The 19,886-nt window shown below is 47.3% G+C and overlaps 6 protein-coding genes across 6 annotated transcripts, besides 39 other annotated features; all 6 read right to left on the bottom strand.

The window, feature by feature from the left end:
• Positions 1-6,870: a sequence feature (heterozygous, Esmeraldo-like haplotype).
• Positions 10-3,705, bottom strand: Tc00.1047053508555.70 (calpain-like cysteine peptidase, putative; the record flags this gene model as incomplete). The annotated part of the gene is made up of 1 exon (XM_804722.1): positions 10-3,705. One exon carries the CDS (start codon positions 3,703-3,705, stop codon positions 10-12), a length of 3,696 nt encoding a protein of 1,231 aa, XP_809815.1.
• Positions 3,883-3,927: a sequence feature (T-rich).
• Positions 3,988-4,013: a sequence feature (AT_rich).
• Positions 4,712-4,758: a microsatellite.
• Positions 4,836-4,911: a sequence feature (T-rich).
• Positions 5,006-5,063: a microsatellite.
• Positions 5,202-5,254: a microsatellite.
• Positions 5,561-5,612: a microsatellite.
• Positions 5,993-6,043: a sequence feature (A-rich).
• Positions 6,160-6,184: a microsatellite.
• Positions 6,360-6,381: a microsatellite.
• Positions 6,464-6,515: a sequence feature (A-rich).
• Positions 6,566-6,594: a microsatellite.
• Positions 6,612-9,032, bottom strand: Tc00.1047053508555.60 (cytoskeleton-associated protein CAP5.5, putative; the record flags this gene model as incomplete). Its single annotated transcript, XM_804721.1, has 1 exon — positions 6,612-9,032. The coding sequence occupies one exon, from the start codon at positions 9,030-9,032 to the stop codon at positions 6,612-6,614; it is 2,421 nt and encodes an 806-aa protein (XP_809814.1).
• Positions 6,755-6,865: a sequence feature (GA-rich).
• Positions 6,871-7,501: a sequence feature (haploid, Esmeraldo-like haplotype).
• Positions 7,502-8,675: a sequence feature (areas not merged during assembly with more than two copies in the genome that could not be assigned to a particular haplotype).
• Positions 8,676-10,156: a sequence feature (heterozygous, non-Esmeraldo-like haplotype).
• Positions 9,080-9,102: a microsatellite.
• Positions 9,363-9,383: a sequence feature (AT_rich).
• Positions 9,535-9,555: a microsatellite.
• Positions 9,556-9,594: a sequence feature (AT_rich).
• Positions 9,740-9,768: a microsatellite.
• Positions 10,157-10,879: a sequence feature (areas not merged during assembly with more than two copies in the genome that could not be assigned to a particular haplotype).
• Positions 10,874-10,957: a sequence feature (A-rich).
• Positions 10,880-19,886: a sequence feature (heterozygous, Esmeraldo-like haplotype).
• Positions 10,959-13,106, bottom strand: Tc00.1047053508555.50 (calpain-like cysteine peptidase, putative; the record flags this gene model as incomplete). The annotated part of the gene is made up of 1 exon (XM_804720.1): positions 10,959-13,106. The coding sequence occupies one exon, from the start codon at positions 13,104-13,106 to the stop codon at positions 10,959-10,961; it is 2,148 nt and encodes a 715-aa protein (XP_809813.1).
• Positions 13,498-13,519: a sequence feature (AT_rich).
• Positions 13,547-14,185, bottom strand: Tc00.1047053508555.34 (hypothetical protein, conserved; the record flags this gene model as incomplete). The annotated part of the gene is made up of 1 exon (XM_804723.1): positions 13,547-14,185. One exon carries the CDS (start codon positions 14,183-14,185, stop codon positions 13,547-13,549), a length of 639 nt encoding a protein of 212 aa, XP_809816.1.
• Positions 14,245-14,319: a sequence feature (T-rich).
• Positions 15,757-15,783: a sequence feature (AT_rich).
• Positions 16,151-16,173: a microsatellite.
• Positions 16,303-16,330: a microsatellite.
• Positions 16,642-16,709: a microsatellite.
• Positions 16,907-16,986: a sequence feature (T-rich).
• Positions 17,033-17,072: a microsatellite.
• Positions 17,122-17,183: a sequence feature (GA-rich).
• Positions 17,206-18,699, bottom strand: Tc00.1047053508555.20 (hypothetical protein, conserved; the record flags this gene model as incomplete). The annotated part of the gene is made up of 1 exon (XM_804719.1): positions 17,206-18,699. One exon carries the CDS (start codon positions 18,697-18,699, stop codon positions 17,206-17,208), a length of 1,494 nt encoding a protein of 497 aa, XP_809812.1.
• Positions 18,743-18,766: a microsatellite.
• Positions 18,923-18,958: a microsatellite.
• Positions 19,020-19,048: a microsatellite.
• Positions 19,104-19,127: a sequence feature (AT_rich).
• Positions 19,168-19,188: a sequence feature (AT_rich).
• Positions 19,335-19,886, bottom strand: Tc00.1047053508555.10 (hypothetical protein, conserved; the record flags this gene model as incomplete). Its single annotated transcript, XM_804718.1, has 1 exon — positions 19,335-19,886. A coding segment is annotated over one exon (552 nt), but the record flags the coding sequence as incomplete, so codon positions are not given.

The following is a 19,886-nucleotide window of genomic DNA, read 5'->3' as shown; positions in this document are numbered from 1 at the left end:
TAAAAATAATTAGCCATCATCCAGATGCATCTGTCTCATACTGCGCCAAGTTTGCTGTCTGATGCATTGACCCTCGTAGGCCGAAACACCAGCAGGAGTTCGGCACTGATAGGTTGCCGTGACGGGACGGCAGAGCTCCGCATCCACCGTGAAGGATGACATGTCTTGAAAGACGCGACAGGATGGGTCCAAGTGGCGGAAGTGCACCTGGGCATCATCCCCCCCAATCACCGTGTCGCATAGAAGGGAAAGAACAAACGGTATTTCTTCCCAATCACTGAAATGGTACACACGTGGGATCACGTAATACGGGCTGTGCTCGGGTTCAAAGATGCACCGCACAGACACGTCTCGTGCCGCGGTGTACGTAAAACCCTCGCTCGGAGACTCAATGTCACCGGCGCTCGTGCACGCAAGAAACTCCATATTCGATGCGGCCATGTGACGCGAGACAAAAAGAAGCATCGCATCATATCGAAATTTCCTCGCACTTCCAAGACGCCTCAGCCTACTTTCCTGCGAAATCGTCAGAATACACTCCGCCTTCTGTTCAACCCGGACCTCAAGAACAACGGTGGGAATACATTGACAGAAACGGCCTCGGATGCGGTACTCTTTCCAGTTCCAAAGGGTGTAGCAGACACCACCGCCCTCAAATGAACGGAAAGCCTCCGACCATTCCAACCACATGGTTCCCAACTCCTTTTGTTTCAGCGCGTTCCCATCACCACCCCCACGGCCATCCTCACCCTTTGACTGAAAAATGACGCTGCTGGCTCCCATGGTTGTACTATTCTCTGGTTGCTCAAACCACTTGGAACGTTTCCACCCAAACGGCCTGCGTGTCCTTCCAGCTGCACTCCACGTCCACGGATTCTTCAATCGCACCAAGCGGAGATCCAAATCCTCATAGTAGAGAGTCTCCGTGATAAAGTAAACATGACCAGGCAAAAAGAAAGAAACCCCCTCACCAGAACCCACAAAACGCGTAGATGGGCAAATTAAGTTATCCATCAAAGGTGCAGAGCTGGGTTTCAAGGGTGAAGGAGTGTATACCATAATAAGGAACTGACGTCTGGCGCAACTATGAATATATTTGTAGAGAGCCTTTGCGGCTTCAGGGTCGTTTGCAGCTTCTGACCATAAAACATCTAAATTACGACACGGGAAGCCAGTAAAGTCCGTCAACACCTCAAGTGCGTCGGCAGCGCACAATGCTGCATATGACCCAAGAGCTTTGGCGTACGCCTTCTCCAAGAAAGATACCCACAAACGACGTGGGTCAACCGCACACCTCGCAAACAATGGTGCCTTGAGCGATGCTGGAAAGTAATCATCCAACAGCAATGTTGTCCACCAACCTCCCATACAAAGAGTGACACGGTATGCACCGACCTCACGCTCGCGTTTTCCAATCGCTGAGCTTACTGGGTGTCGAAACATCCAACGGACATGAAAAGGAAACATGGCAACGGCTGCAATACCCCCAATAACAGTGTGGTCCCCTAAAGAGCCTTGACGCACCAAATGAGATGAGATATTTCTTCTAAAAAGGCGGGCTTGGCTCACCTCTGTGAGCATCAAATAGTCCACGGGTCGTCGCCACGTCAGAAAAGAGAATGTCGCCGTGTCAGCATCTGGACGACACAAGGAGTTGGCAGATGGACGAAACTCAAGATCCGTAAACCTGAGACCGTTATGAAGGCAGCATTTTAAAAGGGATTTCTGGTCTCCGGCACGGCTCCACTGCCCTAATTTTGACCGAACATTGTTGATACCCATATCAACGTCATGCATGTTACGTTTCACAGAAGGCGCAACAAAGTCTTTTGGCGGTGCAACGCCCTTCGCCCAAACTCTCGGAAGATCTCTTACAGTCTTCATTAAAAAGCAAGTTGCCTCCGGTGGAATTGCCAGTGTAAGCTCCGTCTCGCCATTCCCCATCTGTGTCTGGACGACCTTCTCGTCGATCGTCTCATCTCCCCACAGCCGGCACTGCACCCGCACCACCATGACATAATGCAACGTGTCATTGAAAAAGAAGAATTCACCATTCTCTCTTAAAATCTTGTACAACATGCCGGAGCTGAACACCGAAGTGCTCTTCCCTTGAACGGAAGGGTTGGCAAATGTGTAATTCCTGTGTGGATCTTTCTTGGGGTACACAGACTCCTTGATGTTGTCGTCGTCAAACTCATCATCCTCAGTATCATGACAATCAAAGTCCTCTATAGAACTCATCCTCTTATCGTCTTCTTCTTCATCCCCATCCATCACTGCAGCTCGCCGAGCATTTTTTTCTCCTGGGTTTTCTTCCATCTCTTTAGCAAGTTTGTCACAGAGGACAACAAAGGCATGTCGCTGCGGGTCACTGTTGTTTCGCAAAAAGTGCTCGCGAATAAGATGAAGCACCTCTGGGTCAGATGTACGCTTCACCAGTTGGCTTAGCTGTTCAAAAGAATCAGAATTCTTCGGCAATTCCGTACGAGTATCGTTGTCACTGGTTGAGACCGTGTGTAATGGTCCACATTCCCGTTTTTCTGTCCCGTCGCCTCCCATCGTCTCGGAGTTGAGTCGGCTCCCCTCACCTAAGACGTTGCTGGTTGCAAAAGAAAAAAGTGAGCCATTAAACTGAGATTTCCCTGTTTCAGCGGTAGCGGTATCCATGGATTCTGCCCGCTGCACCCAACACAAATCAAAAGGGCTAATTGCCGTTGAATGATCTCTACTCGCCTTTCCTAACAAGGACACAGAGAATTGGAGATCGCTGTCGGTCTCCGATGGCAAGATGGCTTGTGCCTCAGCCCCCTTCGTGGCTGTGAAACACTCGGAGGCCTTCAGTGTTTTACTGGGTGATGTTTCCACTAACGGCGGTAGGCTCACGCAGTTGGTTTTGTCGCTCATTTCTAAAGGTTCCACGGCAGAAAACAAGGTCGTCGCAGAGCGCCTTGCTGACCGACGCGGCAGAGAACCTCTTCCCGATCGCCGATGCACAACGAAAGGAAGATGCTTGTTTACATCATTCCCCGAATTGCTGTTTTTTCCAGCAATGGAAGAGAGAGACGATGGTTCCTGGTGCTGGGAAAGGTCTGATACAGGAAAAGAGTGGGACTCCCAAGACTCCCTCATATCTTCTTCTGTTGGCTGTTCTGACGATGGTGCCTTTACATTCCTTTCCTTCTCCAGCACAGGACTGAACAACAGCCTCGATACGGGTCCAGACTCCTCCAGTCCGTTCTTCACCCTTGTTGACGGTGGCTCCTTCACAATCTGTGACTGCAGCGGCACTTCCGGCTGTATTACTCGCGGAGCCCGCATCCGACTGCGAGTGGATCTCCGTCCTGAAAGGCGCGTGACGGAGAAGGCCGGTCCTCTTTCCGTGGGCGTGAAAGAGTCCGTCGGAGGCATCGTGTGTATACCGCCGTTGTTTACACTCGCCGCATCTCCCCCACCCGCATCACGAACTCGCGGGCAAGACAGTCTATTTTGAACCATTTCCTGTGGGGTGAGAGGATTGCAACTGTCGCCGACGTTTGAAACGCCATTCGACCAGTCACCGTTAGTGGGATGAGAATATTCGGAGAAATGGATGGAAGGCATAGTGGAGAGGGGGACGGGCGACCAGTCACCGTCCAGGAGACTGTCAAGCTTCGCTCCATTGTCCTCTGGCGAAAGAGACGCCGCGGTGTGGTGAGGACGACGCATGCACAATCACCTTCTCACAGACGTTGGTAAAGTTAATGACTATCTTCTCTCACTCCTTTTTTTTTGTTTTTTGTATATTATGTGCCGTGTGGGCCCGTGTGTGTTATTTTATGGCACCAACAGCCACGCAATAAATAACTTTTAACCAGCTCCGCATGCCAAACACACACAAACAACAAAAAAGGAAAATAAAAAAAAAAAGTAAAAAAAGAAGTAAAAAAAGCCAACATAATCTCAGAAAAGTACATCAAACTCCCCAAGACTTCACACATGCCCTGCTGCAAAAAAAATAAATAAATAAATAATTTGTAATTCAATGCCAATATATTTATTGTGTCCAAAATGTATCAACAACACGTTCATCCTCCGCCCGCCGTGCATAAAGAGCACCCGGCCATACGAGCTCTGCCTCAGTGCCTCCTTTAAAAAAAAAAAAAAAAGCCGCTTTATTGTACTTTTGTAAGCGGGGGGGAGAAGAAAAAAAGGTCATAACAGCCCTTGTGGCCACGTGGCCCTTGTGTACATGACCACAGCACAAGAGAAGCACGCTGGGTTCATTCAAAATATTAATGACGCCTCCAAGCCACCGGGGTTAACCCGTACTGTCCACAATCCCCTTCGGTAACAATACCCTCATGTAACCCCCTACTTGAACCCTGCTGGCAAAGTAATAAGTCCTTTTCCGCAGACATGTGTTCAATGTAAGAAGTTTTGTGTGCGCATCCCCCTCGGTACAAATTCCCACGCACGTTAAGCGCCGGCAATTCTCCAGTTAACCGCCTCGCGCCGTGGCGTCAATGCGGCTGAGCCCGTTGTGCCGCTCCTGAAAGCATCCTGGCAGCCCGTGCCAATACGCAAGGCCCATTTGCCATAATCGTCACTAATCGATAATAGGAGGAAACACCACGCGTAAAAAAAAGAGAAGTTCATGAAGGCAGATAAAAAATAAATAAAAAAACAACGGCTAAAAACACACACACACACGCACACAAATGGCGCAAAATTTATAATAATAATAATAATAATAAAAATAAAGAGAAAAATAAAGATGAAGGAGGGGACGCAAGCACACACAATCACGGTACAGTTATATACATAAACAAAAATACATCAGTGCTAAGGAACGTGACAAAAAAAAAAAAAAAAAAGAGAAGGAGAAGGAGAAGAAAAAAAAAAAAAAAAGAGGGAAAATTAAAAAGAAAAAAATTACATAAAATAAAGGCATACAAGTCACAACTTTCAATAATTACAGAGAGGAAAATAAGAGAGAGAGAGAAAAAGCACCAAAAGTGAATCAAACATTTATGTCTTGACGTATGTGTGTATATGCTTCTGTATGTCTGCATGTATGTGTGGATAAAGAGGGAGAGGGAGAGAGAGAAGAAACGACAATGACCCGCACATATCACCCTCCCCCCTCCGCCCCTCCTCACAGCCACAGTCTCGTGCCGGCATCGGTAAGTTGCAGACGCAAAGTTGGTGGCTGTGAGAAGCTCAAAAAAAAAAAAATTAAAAAAAAAATTGAAAAAAAAAAAAAAAAAGAAAAGAACTTTTAACAAAACTTCAACACGCACGTGTAAATAAAATATGCACCCACCCACACACATACACACACAAATACCTACAGAAGCATACAGAAGCATAGAAGCACATTCTTTTTTGTTTCCACCGACCCCACCAGCGGCGCCACCATCTTGTCTCCCTCCCTTCCTTTCTCTCCATTTCTCCCCCCCCCCACTCCCAGTCCTCTCCGTCCGTCGACACCCTCCGCGTACCAATTGGTGTCTTTTCAGTTAAAAAAAGTATTCGCACCCCAACAAAGGCCAAGATGCGAATTCCCTAAGAGGACACACACAAAAAAAAAAAAAAAAAAAAAAAAAAATGAAAGAAACAAAAACAAAAAAAAAGATCATCCCCTTTTCCCTCTTCTCCCCATCTCCACTCTGCTGCCTGTAGGAAACAGAAGGATTATGGAAGAGAAAGCCACGGCCATCTGTACAGTGACCGTTTTCTCCTTTTCACTTCATGCCTGATGTATCCATCCCAATAAAAACCCTGCACAAAATATTCAACATATATATATTTTTGTTTGTTTGTGTGTTTTGAGCCCTTTCTATGATTTTCTGATTTTTATTTTTTTTTTTGATTTTTCCTTTCTTTTTGGAAAGAAGAGGGTGCGTATTTGCTGCCGCATGTACATCCCCACACCTGTGCGTATGCCTTTCCCTAAAATGTTTTTATTTCCTTCCTACTTGCCGGCAGCCAGCACCCTCCTCTCCCCGCATAATTTTTTTTTATTCTTATTTTTTTTTTTTATTTATTATTTTTTTATTATTTTGCCTGCGTGTTTCGGTTCCTTTACCCCGCTTCATTCACATCCTCGTTTTTATTTCTAATTGTTTCTTCCATTCTCCCCCCGTCCCACTTGCTCCTACTTGGCACCGTGCAGCGCAGACACACACACACACACACACACACAAAAAAAAAAAAAAAAAGCACAGACGCAGACACTCTCTTCGTCGTGCACGTCCCGAGAACTCAAAAGACGCGGGTGTGTTGATGCGCGGTGAAAAGCGTCCAAGTGGGCTCTCCCCGTCCGTGTTGCTCCCCTCCGCACCTCATTTCTCCTTCTTTTTGCTACATATTTACTCCCTTTTGTTTGTTTGTTTGTTTGTTGTTGTTGTTGTTCTTTCTTTTTCGGGGTTGTCTTGTTTCCCCCTTTTTTTTTTTTTATTCCGCCCATCTCCCTCCTGTTCCGTTTTTTCTCTTTTTTTTTTGTTTGTTTGTTTCCTTTTTTTCTTCTTCTTCTTCGTTGTTGCTTCGTTCAGCAGCCCGTCGCCTCTCTCTCCCATACGCACGCTTTCTTTTTTTCCTTTTTTTTTTTTTTTTGAGTTCGTGCCGTCAATTTACTCCGCGTGGCCGTTCATTTTAACGGCGATGTCATCCGCCACGCCGTTGGCGTCCACGATGCCGTTCACATGCGCCTTCTTTGGGCTTTCTTCCTGCGGGTACTCGTCGTGTCGCGAGAGTTTCCTCTCGACATCATTTCCTCCTTCTTCTTCCTCCCTTTCTTCCTCCTGCAGTTCTTCTTCTTGTTGTTCTTGTTGTTCCCGTTCCTCCTCCTCCTCTTCCTTTTCTTCTTCTTCTTCTTCCTGCTTCTCAGGGATCATCGCTGTGGACAACTTACTCCCGGCGCTTGTCACTGCCGCCTCTCCCGGCATTTTCTTCTGCAGCGGCCGAATGACTTCGCCTGCGTCCTCCACGACAAACAACACGCGGTTGTGCAGCGCGGGGTTGGTGGCGCTGAGTTTCGTGAACTGAATGTCGAGCTTCCCGTCCAGCGGCGTGGAGGAACGAATGCCGATAACAAACTCCTTCTGCCGTCCCTCCGATGTTCCCTTGCGGTGAATGCGGGGAAGCACAAAGTACGGCCCTTCGCTCGGCTCAAATTTGTAATTCATGGCAACTTCGCGAGAAACGACAAACGTGAACGCATCGCTAGGTGACTCCGGATCACCCGAGCTGTTCTTGTGCACCAGCTGCTTATTGCCCTCGGCACGTGAGACGCTGATCATCAACGGGGAGTGCCGCGCATCCGGCATATCCAAAGGCACACCTCGCTTATCCAACTGCGTGAGAGTGAGCATCACCTCCACGGGCTCGGCGGCACGCACCATCAGGACAACATTGGGTTCCACGTAACTGAATTCACCACGCACGCGGTAGTCATACACCGGATCTCGTGACAGCAATACGACGCTGCATCCGTCAAACTGCTTGGTGGCGTCGCTCCACTCCATCCAGAAGGACCCATCGTTTATAGAAAAGTCCGGATTACAGACAAGACGCACCTCCTCGTACTGGTCCCAGTCGCTGCTGCCCGCACACCATGCCCCTGTCCACGGCTCCGTCGGCTCCCACGGGTTTTGAATTTTTAGCATCGTAATGCCAAAATTTTGGAACTGACGTACCTCCTTCAGGCAGTACGTGTAACCGTCCCTCAAGCCGGGCTTTGCATTCTGCTTGGTGCTCTTCCCCGCGGGTGTGTTCAAAAGAACAATGTTACCAGCCTCCAGGTAGCGAGTGAGTTTGCCCAGCAGCTCATTAACACCCCCATACCCCTTGGTGGCGTTCACCCACGCCTCATCAAAACGGTACGATGGAGCGCCTGTGAAGTCCCGTAGGGCATGTGAGGCATCCCCGCCCGTGATGCTGGAGTACGATCCGTGCAATTTGGCGTACGCCTTTTGTAATAGTGACACCCACAACTCCGATGGATCGTCCAGCACACGTGCAAAACATGGAACTTCATTAACAGTGGGCAAAAAATCGTCTAACAGAACATTCTTCCACCACCCGTTCTTGTTGAGAGAAACACGATATGCACCGAGGTGCGTTTCTTCTGGTTTACAAAGCGCAAACATCTCCTTTACACGCTCCTCATCCTCTGCCAAGGCAGCCACCGCACACATAAGCCAATTATCACACAAATGACCAGGATCAATGCACTGCGGAATGACAGTGCCACAAATGGCATCAACTTTTCTCCGGTTTACACCGTGACATTCCGTTGACCTTCTGATCTCCACCGCTGCAATGGGCCGGCCATCTACATCGGGGCGGTAAAGCATCTTTTCAGAGGGCTGAAAGGTCAGATCCACATAAGGGGTGCTTGTTTCAATACATTTACAAAGTATTCCTTCTTCGTCAACCGAGCCGTCTGCCAATTCTATAACTCTTTGCAGCTCCTCCGTGGCAGCTTGGGTGAGGACCTGAAGGCCCTGCCGGTACTCCTCTGAGAGTGCCTGCGCAAATACATCCGACCTGTACATTCCCTTTTCCCCACACAAGAACTCAACCGTATCAAGGGGATACACCACAGCAGAGACAATAGCCGAGCCGTCCTCCTCATCTTTTTTTATGGAGGAGCCGAGAGGAATGACGCTGGAGTCCGGGCTAAATTTGCAATTCACATGCATCTCATAATTCATGGTGTCGTTATGTAGGAACCATGTGTCGCCCTTCTTAATGAGGTGGCAGAGTCCTCGGGGAGGAAAAAAGGAGGAGCCCTCGCCACCCTCCACGGTGCACTTTCCATACTTGTAGGTTGCCTGCCGTGCCTCCATCACTCGCCTTAATCGCTCCAGCACCTCCTCCGGCACAGTTGCCCGTTTCTGGACCACCCCCTCGACCTTCACAACATTCTCCGTGGGCGCCTGGGCGGGAGCCTTTGACGTGTCCCCTTTGGTGGCGGCAGCGGGCTTCGCGGTGGGCCCCGCAGCGGCCTCCGGCCTCGGTTGCTTTTCCTTCGAAGCGCAGCAGCCCATCGTTTCAAATTCCTCTGTTCCTCCTCCTCCTCCTTCTTCTTCTTGTTTTTGTTTGTTTGTTTGTTTGTTTTATCTTTTAAATTAATTCCCACACTTTGTGATAATAACCGCCTGCACCTTCTTTCCTCAACGTGCGGTCTTTTTCCTTTTTTCCCTGTTTTTTTCTACCCCTTTTAATTTATTTGTCGACTAACGCTTAGTAATCGCCAAAATTCACCGTTTCTCTTGTTAAACAGCAATAATATTATCTTTTGTTTTTGTTTTTGGTTTTCAATTTGTAATAACTCGGATTTGTAACAAAAAAAAAAAATATAAACAATAATTCGTTCCTTTTTTTTTTTTTTTTTTATTGCAGGCATGCAACCATACAAATAAAGACGGGGGTAGAAGGGGGCACGCATGTTTATTGGAGACAAACCGGCGTATAGGGCGCCATAAAAGACAAAAAATAAAAAACAAGAACGCATGCATAGACGTACATTAACTGCATGCATTTATGCACACAAACAAACAAACAAACAAAAAATTAAAAAAATTTAAAAAATTTAAAAAGAAAAAAAAACAGGTGTGGAATGAAGACAAGAGATTTCATTTCCACAGAAACAAAAAAAAAAACAAAAAAAACAAATCGCATCGATACCGCACAAACTGGCACGCCTTCACGCTAAATAAACATCCACCCCTCGTAACCCCTGCGTCGCTAAACCAAAAAAAAAAAAAAGAAAAAAGAAAGAAAGAGACACCCCAAGACTGTAGGCGGAAACATTAAAAATAAAAATAAAAGAAATTGCGGTTAATTTTGATTAAAACTCCTCCTGTAATTCTCGCAGAAACGCCCTTCTCCTCCCACACACACCCGCGTACCAAAAAACAAAACATACGCTCAACTCAACAATTTGAACTAAAAAACACACATAAAAAAATGACTGGCACATTACGGGGAAATAGGCAGAAAAAAAAAAAGAGGGAGAAAAGCCGGCAGGCAGTAAAAACAGTGAATGTGCAGCCGGATGAGGCACGGTCCCCTTCTTCCTTCCTTCCTGCAGAAAGTGCGAGCAGACAACAAGAGAAGGCAAACAGTCGGGCTCAATGCACCCAACATCCCCTCACGCCTCAAGCGACACCTGTCCAGCACAGCCACACACACACACACACAGAGCAGTGGACCAACGGGCTCATACATCCATCCACCACAACCGGGCACATCGCGAGCCCACGAGGTGGCAGCGTTTTTAAAAGTGTCCGGTGGTTGCAGGGCCCCTCCGCGTGAAGCACAAAAAAAGAGGGTGGGCCGGGTGGAAAGGGGGTGGGGGAAACGAAAAGAGAAGTTTTACTCACTGCCACCCCAGCGCGGTATTTCTGAAGAAAAGAATCAAAATAAAAAACGATGATTTTATTCCCCGGAGAACAAATAGATTGATTAAACAAAGCACGCATTCTTTTTCTTTCCTAGCACCGTTGGGCCACACACTCTTCCCGCATACGTACAGAATTGGAAGTAATAGTACGTAGGAAAAAACAAAAAAAGGCAAAATGCATGCAGTCCCTCTAGCTGTAAGATACACGGCTTGGTATAAGTCTTTTTGGCCAACGTCAAGGCCATCCCCCGTACCTTCTTTCAATCTTTCCAACGCCCATTTGTTCAATATAGCCACGTGGAAAGAAACAAGAACCCCCCCATACAACCCCCTAAAAAAAAAGAAAAGGACACACAAATATAACCAAGTCCATAAAATCGTGTGGTGAGCCCACAAAGATAACGGTTAATACCATCGTTAGCGTGATTGCCTAATAAATAGAATGGAAAGAGAAAAAAAAAAATTTCGGTAATAGCGTCTTAATTATTATTTCTTTTTATTTATTACCATTTTTATTTATTTTTTTTTTTCCCCTCTTCCTCCATCTCTCTTTTTTTTTCTAATTTTCCTACGTTACTTTCTTCGAGTCTTGTATGGACACACCCTCACGGAGCACAGCGGGTCGTTTGGGTTTTTTGTATTGAAAACTCATACGCTGCGGTTGTGCGGCGTGCAATGCGGCCTGCATTCCGATCTCCAGTGGCTTTTCTGACGTCGACAACCGCCTAAAATTCACATGCAGCCCGCCTTTTCCCACTTTCCGCCGCGAGAGAAGCCCCAACGTGAAGGCCTTCATCGATTCCGCTGAATTTTCCCCGACACGCGGGAAGACGTAATACGGTGAGTGCTCTGGCAGAAACCTCACCCACATGCCCACATCTCGGGTGAAGTAAAAACTGCAGGCGTCTTGCGACGGTGCCTCCGGGTCAAGCGTGCTGTTGGCGTGCAGCACGTGTGTGTCCGTCTCCGAGTGGTAGCGGGAGACGCTGATGAGAAGGCCCTTGTAGAGCGCGTCGGGGTCCTCCCCCGGTAGGCCGCGGTTATCGCGCTGCGAGAGCGTCAAAAATGCGTCCACTTCTCGCTTCGCCACCACCTCAAGGAAAAAATTCGGCGTGGGGCCTTGAAAGAAACCGCGGATGCGGTAGTCAAACCATTTCCTCCGCACCATGCAGACACCCCCGGAGGAAAAGAACCGCGAAATGTCACTCCACTCCATCCAAAATGTTCCATCGTCGTTTTTGCCGGGTTGACACGAAAGGCGGACAATTGGATGTCTCTTCCATTTTCCACTTGCTTCACTCCACGCACCCGTCCATTTCAGGCCGCATCCCCCACACACACCTCGAATCTTCATGAGCAGAACATCCGGAAACCTGAAGCGTCGAACATCCACGACGGAGTAGAGGCTACCCAGCTCCAGCCCTAAGCTCCTGTAGTGCTCCTTCATACCGTTATCAACTTCTCCAGACATTTCATATATATTAGTGTATGCACCAATTTCAATGACAGGGGTGCTAAGAGTGATCAAGTAGCCCTTCTTTTTGTAGGACTGAAGCGACTTAAAGAATGCGGAGGCGGCCTCGGCGCTTGCCACGGCTGCAACCCAACTATCAGCAAAAGAAAAAAACGGAAACCCTGTGAGGTCCCGCAGCGCAGACAACGAGTCGCCTTCTTTAATGGCTGCATATGAGCCGTGAACTTTCGCGTACGCCTTTTCAACAAGCGACACCCACAATCTACATGGATCATTTGCACACCTGCCAAAAACGGGTTGGCAGCCAATCGTTGGGAGATAACTGTCGACAATGACATTTTCCCACCAGCCGTGTTTATTGAGTGTAACACGGTAGGCACCATATTTTTGTTCCTTTCGCGTCTTCCGAGATGCGATGGGAGAACAAAATAGTCCCTTCACAAGAGAAGGATAACGTGCAAGAGCACTTAACGCCCCCATTAACCAACTATTCCCCAGCTGACCTTGATCAACGTCCTTTGGATCAATACGACCGCGAAAAAGCTGAATTTCATCGTGACGCTCATGCGGAATGTAGTCTGTGGCCCGCTTCCATGTGATCTCCGCCGCGTCCATGACAATATCCACGTCCTGTGTACCCTCCAACGATCCTGGGCCCGGAAAAAAACTCAAGTCAACGTACATGACTCCCTTGCGGCGACAGATGCGCAGAATCTCCTCCTCCGCACAGCAGCGTGAGGCAATCCCCATCAGCTCCTCTTTTTCTTGCTGCAGCCTCGCCACTGCCGCGGTATTGACTTTCTGCAGGTACGCTTCCGTCAGTGGCTGTGGCACTGTCTCCATTTCACTGTAAACCACATGACGTGAGTCAAAAAAAACAAACGGCACCGTCTCGAGAGGGTAGGCAACAATTTTAGCTACCCATCCGCTCGGCTCTCGTGAAAGTTGAGTGCGCTCGCATGCAAAAACATAAGCATCCGCGTCAAAATGCATCGTGACGTGCATCTCCCGGTCCAACGTGTCATTGTAAATAAGCCAACGCTTGCCATTCTCCACGTAGAAGCAGTCGCCTTTTTGTAGCAAAGGAAATGCATCGCCGCTTTGACTCGGACCTCCAAATTTAAATTTACTCTTCCGCCATGCACGCCGCCGTCCCTGTTTCAAGTCCAATTCACCCTCGGCTTCTTCACTGGTATACTTATGCCGGATTTTTCCAGAGCCGCAGAAGAAGCCGAGCCCCATGACACTTGCCCTGGTTTTCTCTACAGAATGCTCGCGAGCACAAAAAGAAAGGCAGCAATAAAAAAGGGCCCGAACAGAAAAGGCGTGCGGATCAACAGGGGAAAAAAAAAAAAAAAGAAAAAAGGAGCCCAACAGACACACACATGCGCAGTGACACAAATGAAGGCACGGTAAAACTCAATAAATGGCACATCGTCCTTCAACAACAAACTCCCCTCTGAATGCGGCAAAACCACCACCGCCGGTTTTCAAAGCAAAAAAAAAAAACACAAAATGGGAAAAAACGGAAAACGGCGCCAGCGGGAACTCCACAACCCGCGCGGCATGTCCTTCTCGCTCCTTCATGGCCCAGCGAGCACACCCGGTGCGTCGGATTAACTCTGGCGGAGGGAAAAAATAAAAATAAAATAAATGCCCACGATTGCAGCATCCCCAAAACTTCACTTCTCCATACAAAGCCCGTTATGCCACGACAACCGCAGAGGTTTGGGCTCCGACATGTCTCCCACTGTCGTCTGCACCGAGACAGAGCCGGTCGATCCAAAGAGAAAGCAGACGAGCGGGAAGGCGGCAAAGGGAAGCTCAGCCCCCTGCCAAATTTCTGGAAAACTGTTGGAAACAAAGACATAATGGAAGCATCGACCACAACGTGTTATCCACGCATGCACATTCTCCAGGGCCGAAAGCACCTGTGCCGTCCGACGAGTGTCCCCCGCGTCGGTAAAGCTGTCGTCGTCAAAAAGCAGCAGTGCAGGAACATCATCCGGTGTACTCCATGCGCCAACCTCGCGGAAAGCATCGGGAAAACTATCAACGTACATAAACTCAATGCGAAGAAGCGCGTCCTCGTCAAGGCTACCCAGTGGAGTGAATGGCTGTGGCATTTTCACATAGAGGACGTGCTCCCGGCACAGTACCACCACCCGACCTCCGTCTTGCGCGGTGTTCACAGCTGCTTGGAAGGCAAAAGACGTCTTTCCGCTGTGTCGCGCCCCCCGAATAAAGCAGCCATGCCCGCTCAGCTGAGGCCAAGGCGCAGGTTCCTCTCGCGAAAAAAATAGTGAGGCATCAATCGACATGCGTGCAACCCCCCTTCTTTTGTGTGTGTATTTGTGTGTTTGTGTTTCATTTACATTCCAAAAGAGAAACAAAGAAAAAAAAGATGAAAGAGAAGATCAAGCATCAAAAAAAACAAATAAATAAATAAAATAAATTCACATCCACCTATATATATATATATGCAGGTGTGAAGTCAATTGAAAAGCCCAGCGGTCGTCACGACTTATTGGACATCGCCGAATGCGCTACATGAATAAATACAGACATCCGCAGCGGCAGTTGCAAGCCACCCATCCCCACACGTATGATTGGTATTTGCAGACATCATTGAAGGGAAATATAAGGTCTGTGCTTTGCGTGGTGAAGTGGCGTTCCATCCTTTACAAAATAAAACGTTTCTGCAACCGTTATGCTGAAGGCAAAAAATCGCATCCTTTGCACTACTCGGGAGGCAAAAAGCTTTCATGGTGATACCCATTGTGTATCTCATGCTCAGCCATCCTAACCGCAAGTCTACAATGCAGCTGTGCAGTTCTTTGCTTCTGTTTCTTCTTTTTTATTGGCCTACATGGACGTTGAAACGTTGTTGTAACTGACATCCACAGTCTTGGCGCGTTGATTTCAAGAAAAAAAGGCAACGTATTAAGGCAGGTATGCTGACATAAACCCCTGAGGAGACGCCAAAGTTTTGTCCATCATAAAAACATCTCCAGTCGATGTCACCTCTGAGTTACCCAAGCAGCGTCCCCGCACATTCTTCCCATTGCCGTCGGTGTCACAAACTTTGAGCAGAAGCCCCATGTATGTGGCTTCAGAGTTCGAGAAGGGGAGTTCACATGTGTCCGTTTGCCAAATTAACAGTCAATTCCTCTGCCTCTTTCTTTGCATATCCTTCAGACGCCACATTGCGTGCTTTGATGCCTGCGGCGGCCAGTGCACGCCGCTCACAATGGCCCGGGCGGTGGGGACAAAAAAAAACTTACACAAAGAGGCGTGCGACATCATTCCATCCACCCCCTCCAAAGCACACCCGCCTGACAACAATTGCAATTGCCGCGTGGGCAACTTTGATGCGTGGATGTCTCTCTTCTCTGCGCGGCCTTTATGCCACCAACCCGCACTCCACACACCACGTCACTGACCCAATGGGCCATAACCGTTGAGCACAGAGAAACAACAAAAGGTATTTTTCCCCCAGTACCGTACATGCATAGCCCTTTGTTGGTCCTGCATTCTTGAACATGCCTCCGTACTGTGACTTCCACGCCAGCATTAATTCTACGACGTTGCAGGTAAACCCCTCGTGCCTTCAGACGGCGTGCCGGCAGAGCAAAAAGGCCATTCATGTGTTTCCTTCCATGATGGCTTCCTTGACAGAAAAAAAGATGCATATGTTTATGTATATATGTATATATGACTCTTCTACAGCACAAGCCTCAATCGCTTATTTCCCCAAAGGAAGATTAATAAATGAACGGGTTGAAATCCCCTTCACATCCTGCAGGGGCTTTAGAAGTTTGTCCGTCAACGATGGTGGTGTATATTATGAACCACAAGCCTCCGTGTGTGTTCCCTTCTGGTACTGAGACGCATTAAATAAAAAATAATAATTAAAAAAGGAAGTTGTTAAGGTCTGTTCTTGCAGCGCAGAGGCCTTCAATTGTCAACGGGAGGCAAATCATCCAACACAATTTGCGGCCACAAGCCATTCAGAAGTAGTGTGACACGATACCCCCTCCACGCCTCGTTTTCCTTCCACCTCCGCCAGAAATAAATAAAAACACGGTCTTGCTGCTGTTGACATGCACCGGAAGTTTACCGCAGCAGCAGCAACTCGTGAGAGGGGGGAAAACGGTATGAATGCGAAATAACTCTTCTCTCTTTCTCTCTGTGCGGAAGGTCCTCCGCCACCCCGCGGACACAATTCAACTCCCTGAACACGGCAGAAGACACAACACACACGCGGCCGGCTCTGCCGTACAATAAAAAATGAAAATAAAAATAAAAAGCCATGAACCCACACGTACACACGCACACACGCACTTTGTTCCCGCCTCACTCGCTCCGTACGACCGATCATTTTGCTTTTCTGACAGAAAATAATTTCAGTTCATTTCATTTCCTTCGCGAGTGTTTGCTCCTCCTCCTCCGCCTCCTCCTCCCCCAAATAACACCGCCGCCCCACCGCTTCTGCCGGCATGTTGCCAATGACGACATATTGTGCCATGCTGCAAAGCCAACCCTCCTGCGAAAAGCAGCAGGCATGCGCCTTATTCCCACACAGACAGACAGACACAAACTGACACACAAAAAAAAAATATATATTTACTTCAGAGGACGATAATCGCACTGTCCCCTGCAGGCTCATTGGTAATGCGTGGGGAGCAGAAACAAACAAAACAAAACAAAAACAAAAAAGGCTCCGCAAAGACACGCAAAAAACCACAAATAAAAATGCAGATAAAATAAAAGGCACATATATATATATTAGATAGATATATACACATATACATACATAAATAAATAAATATTTATTTATATATAAATGCTACCAATGGCACATAGACACGGTGTGCGTGCATTTAGTTGGATGCACACAACGCCTAAAGTAACAAATGACATATCACCCACGGTATACACAAACCGACAATAAACGAAAAAAAAAAAAAAAAGAAGCATGTGCGGAAAGGCGTGAAAAGCACGCACATACACACACACGCATACACTCTTTTTATATATTTAATAGAAATTTAAAAAATGAGCACAATAAAGAAAAATAAATAATAATAATAAAAAGGATGTAAAGAAGAAGAAAAGTAAACGGCAGACTGGTTAGAGACAGAAGAATGCACTGCCGTCAGTAAATCATATATAATATAATATAATATATATATATATATATATATAGGCAGATTATTTGTGTGTCTAACTACTATCCTCTTTACATCAGTTATCCCTTTCTTTTTTTTTTTTTTTTCTCTCTCTCTCTCCTTCCGTTTTAATTCTTTCTTCTCTCTTCAATGGCCACAACCGCCCACTGTTATTTACCAAAAAAATCAAGGAGATTTTGTACCATTGGCTGAGGTGCAGCGACAGCAATAACCACCGGTTGTTTGTTGGGATTCGCGGTGTTAACATTATTATTTCCCCTCGTATTGGCATTACTGATCTCCGTCGCTTCATCCATTTCCAGTGCGCAAAGATATTTGTGGAATCGTTGCTCCACCGCCACCAGCACACTTCGCTTCAAGTCCTCGTCAGAAATGAGCTGCTCAATCCCTTTATTCCTGGGCGCCACTAAATGACCAAACTTTATTGCATTCGAGTAGCAAGGAAGTAAGCATGCACCGGAAGACGTTGGAAATACACAATTTTCTGGGTTGGTCTCATTATCCCCCTCGTTTTTCGGAATATTCGTATGCACATCTCCAGTCTTATTGTTTCTCAAAATGTCAGGAGGTTTTACTTGGATTTGATCGGAGTTAAGTGACATCTCTCGCGAAAAGTTCAAGCACGGCTGTCCTGTAGTTCGTTTGGCTCCTCGCGTAGCCACCGGTGGGGTTTCGGTTTCCAGTGTAGACTGCAGACTAACAGGAGAGGGGCAGGGAGCCTCCACTCCCGCTACAAAAGCCAATGACCCCTCCGGCAGTGGCCCGCTCACACTGACTTCAGCCTGCGATTCCACAGGGGCAAACAATGCCATTCTTCCCTCAAAGACCGGTTTCGTAAGTAACTCACTCGGATCGTCATCGTCCAAAAATTGGCTTTGCCCTTGGAAGGAGAGCAGCTTCGAAAAGTTGCAGTCTCCACCTAAGGTAAGAAACGAATTCATAGACTGAGCATCTCGGAGCGAGAAGGAGGCCTCTCTGACCAAAAAACTGTCCAGAGCATTGCTCACAAACAGAGAGACGGAATCATCTGTCTCGGCCTTCGTGACAGGTGCCAGCAGCGGTTTTTTAGCCCTCAAATTCGTCTGCATGTATCCTTGAAAAATATGATCCACGATCGTACCCAAATGATCCTGGGAGAGAGTCCTTCGGCTGGACAAACGCCGCAGAAGAGGGTCCCTGATAGCCCCGGTTCCGTGGTGTGATTTGACCCTTCGCAGTACCGCGCTTTCCCTTTTTGTAGGACTTTGATTGTTTGTAAGCCTGGACGGTTGAAACAGCACCGGCCCACCCCACCTCTTCTGGCGCTCCGAGGCATGGATCCCTTTGGAAATGACGGGGGCATCTAACGGCTTCATGCCGTACATTTCTTGAAGAAACTCCAACGCACTCTGCTGGACATCCGTCGCATGCGTCCCGCCCAACGTACCACGCGGTACATTTCCCCCACGGCCACCACTCGCGGCGGCGTCTTTTTCGCCACCAGGCGGCAAAGTTTCTGTGGTCCAACCCACGAGGGTCTTGCCGTTGGGGGCGCCTGGAAGCCTCTGCCTGCCGGTGTTCAGCGATTTTAAATCGAGGGCCCTCTTCCACGCCGAGTGAGGCTCTTGAAGGGGCTGAAGTGGTGCCGCGTCCTCCTCTTTCATTTCTGCAGGAAGACACAAACAAAATAAAAAAAAAAATACCCCAATATATATATATATATTTATATATTTGAATAACACCAGAACACACACACACACACAAAAAAAAAAAAAGAAGCAAAAAACAGGCACCGCAATCACACTGCAACGCCTGTTCCTACTTTATACACCCCTTCTCTTTCTACACCAAACCCCCAAAGAAAAAATTTTTACCAACAACGTGCATAAAAACAAAAGAAAAAAAGAAGAAAAAAGAAAAAAAGCCACAATAACATGTTTGCATAACCTGCATAGCAATACACAGACATATATATATATATGTGGAGAGAGAGAGAGAGAGAGAGAGAGAGAGCACCATACATGCATGGATGTATATGCGGAGACCACGATTCATTGCCCACACACACAAAAATTTAAATAAATAAATAAATGAATTAGGCGCACATGCATCCTTCGTCCAAAACACTAGCCAATAATAAAAAAAAAAAAAAACCGCCATATGAGGAAAAACTGAAAATGAAAAGCCCTTATATCAATGGCCCATTACTACATGCAGGAACAGAGAAGGTGTGTGTGATGGTTAAAAAACCAAAACAAGTAACAAAAAGAAAAAAAAAGGCAATGATTTTTTTGACATTTCATTCACTTGAGCGAGCCATGCGGCAGACTCCCTCCACCATTTTCCCTAGTATCGACAGATTTTCGGCTCGTTTCCTCCTCTTCTCCGATGTAACCGAGGTATCATACAAAATAAGACGCGATGCACGCAAAACGGTCCGCTGCACATCCCCCTCACACAGTGTCACTAAAATATCTACTTGATCATCTTCCTTCAAGGTACTTCGTGCCGCTTTAAGCGCCGCTGGTATCCCCACTGCGGTTACATCTGCCATTTGTACAAGTCTCGACCATTTAGACGTTGCAAATATATCTAATTGCCGAAGAAATAAACTGCCAGACAGGTGCTGACGGGCAGCAGCGATGTATTGTTGGGCCACAATTGACATCAACTTCGGTCCCATTCGTGTAGAAACGGCGTCACGTATCGCAGGCAAGACGGCTTCTAATCTTCCTTCGTCGTCCACAATACAAATAAGACGCTGTGCTAAACGTAGTGTCCGCCTCCGCTGAAATTCCTTCTTCAGTCCATCCGTTAAAAACGTATTGGGAATAAAATAAAGCGCATAAGA

This window comes from Trypanosoma cruzi, genomic scaffold (assembly GCF_000209065.1).
Source record: "Trypanosoma cruzi strain CL Brener 1047053516913 genomic scaffold, whole genome shotgun sequence".
NCBI lineage: Eukaryota > Euglenozoa > Kinetoplastea > Trypanosomatida > Trypanosomatidae > Trypanosoma > Trypanosoma cruzi.
This window is presented reverse-complemented; position numbering and strand designations above follow the sequence as displayed.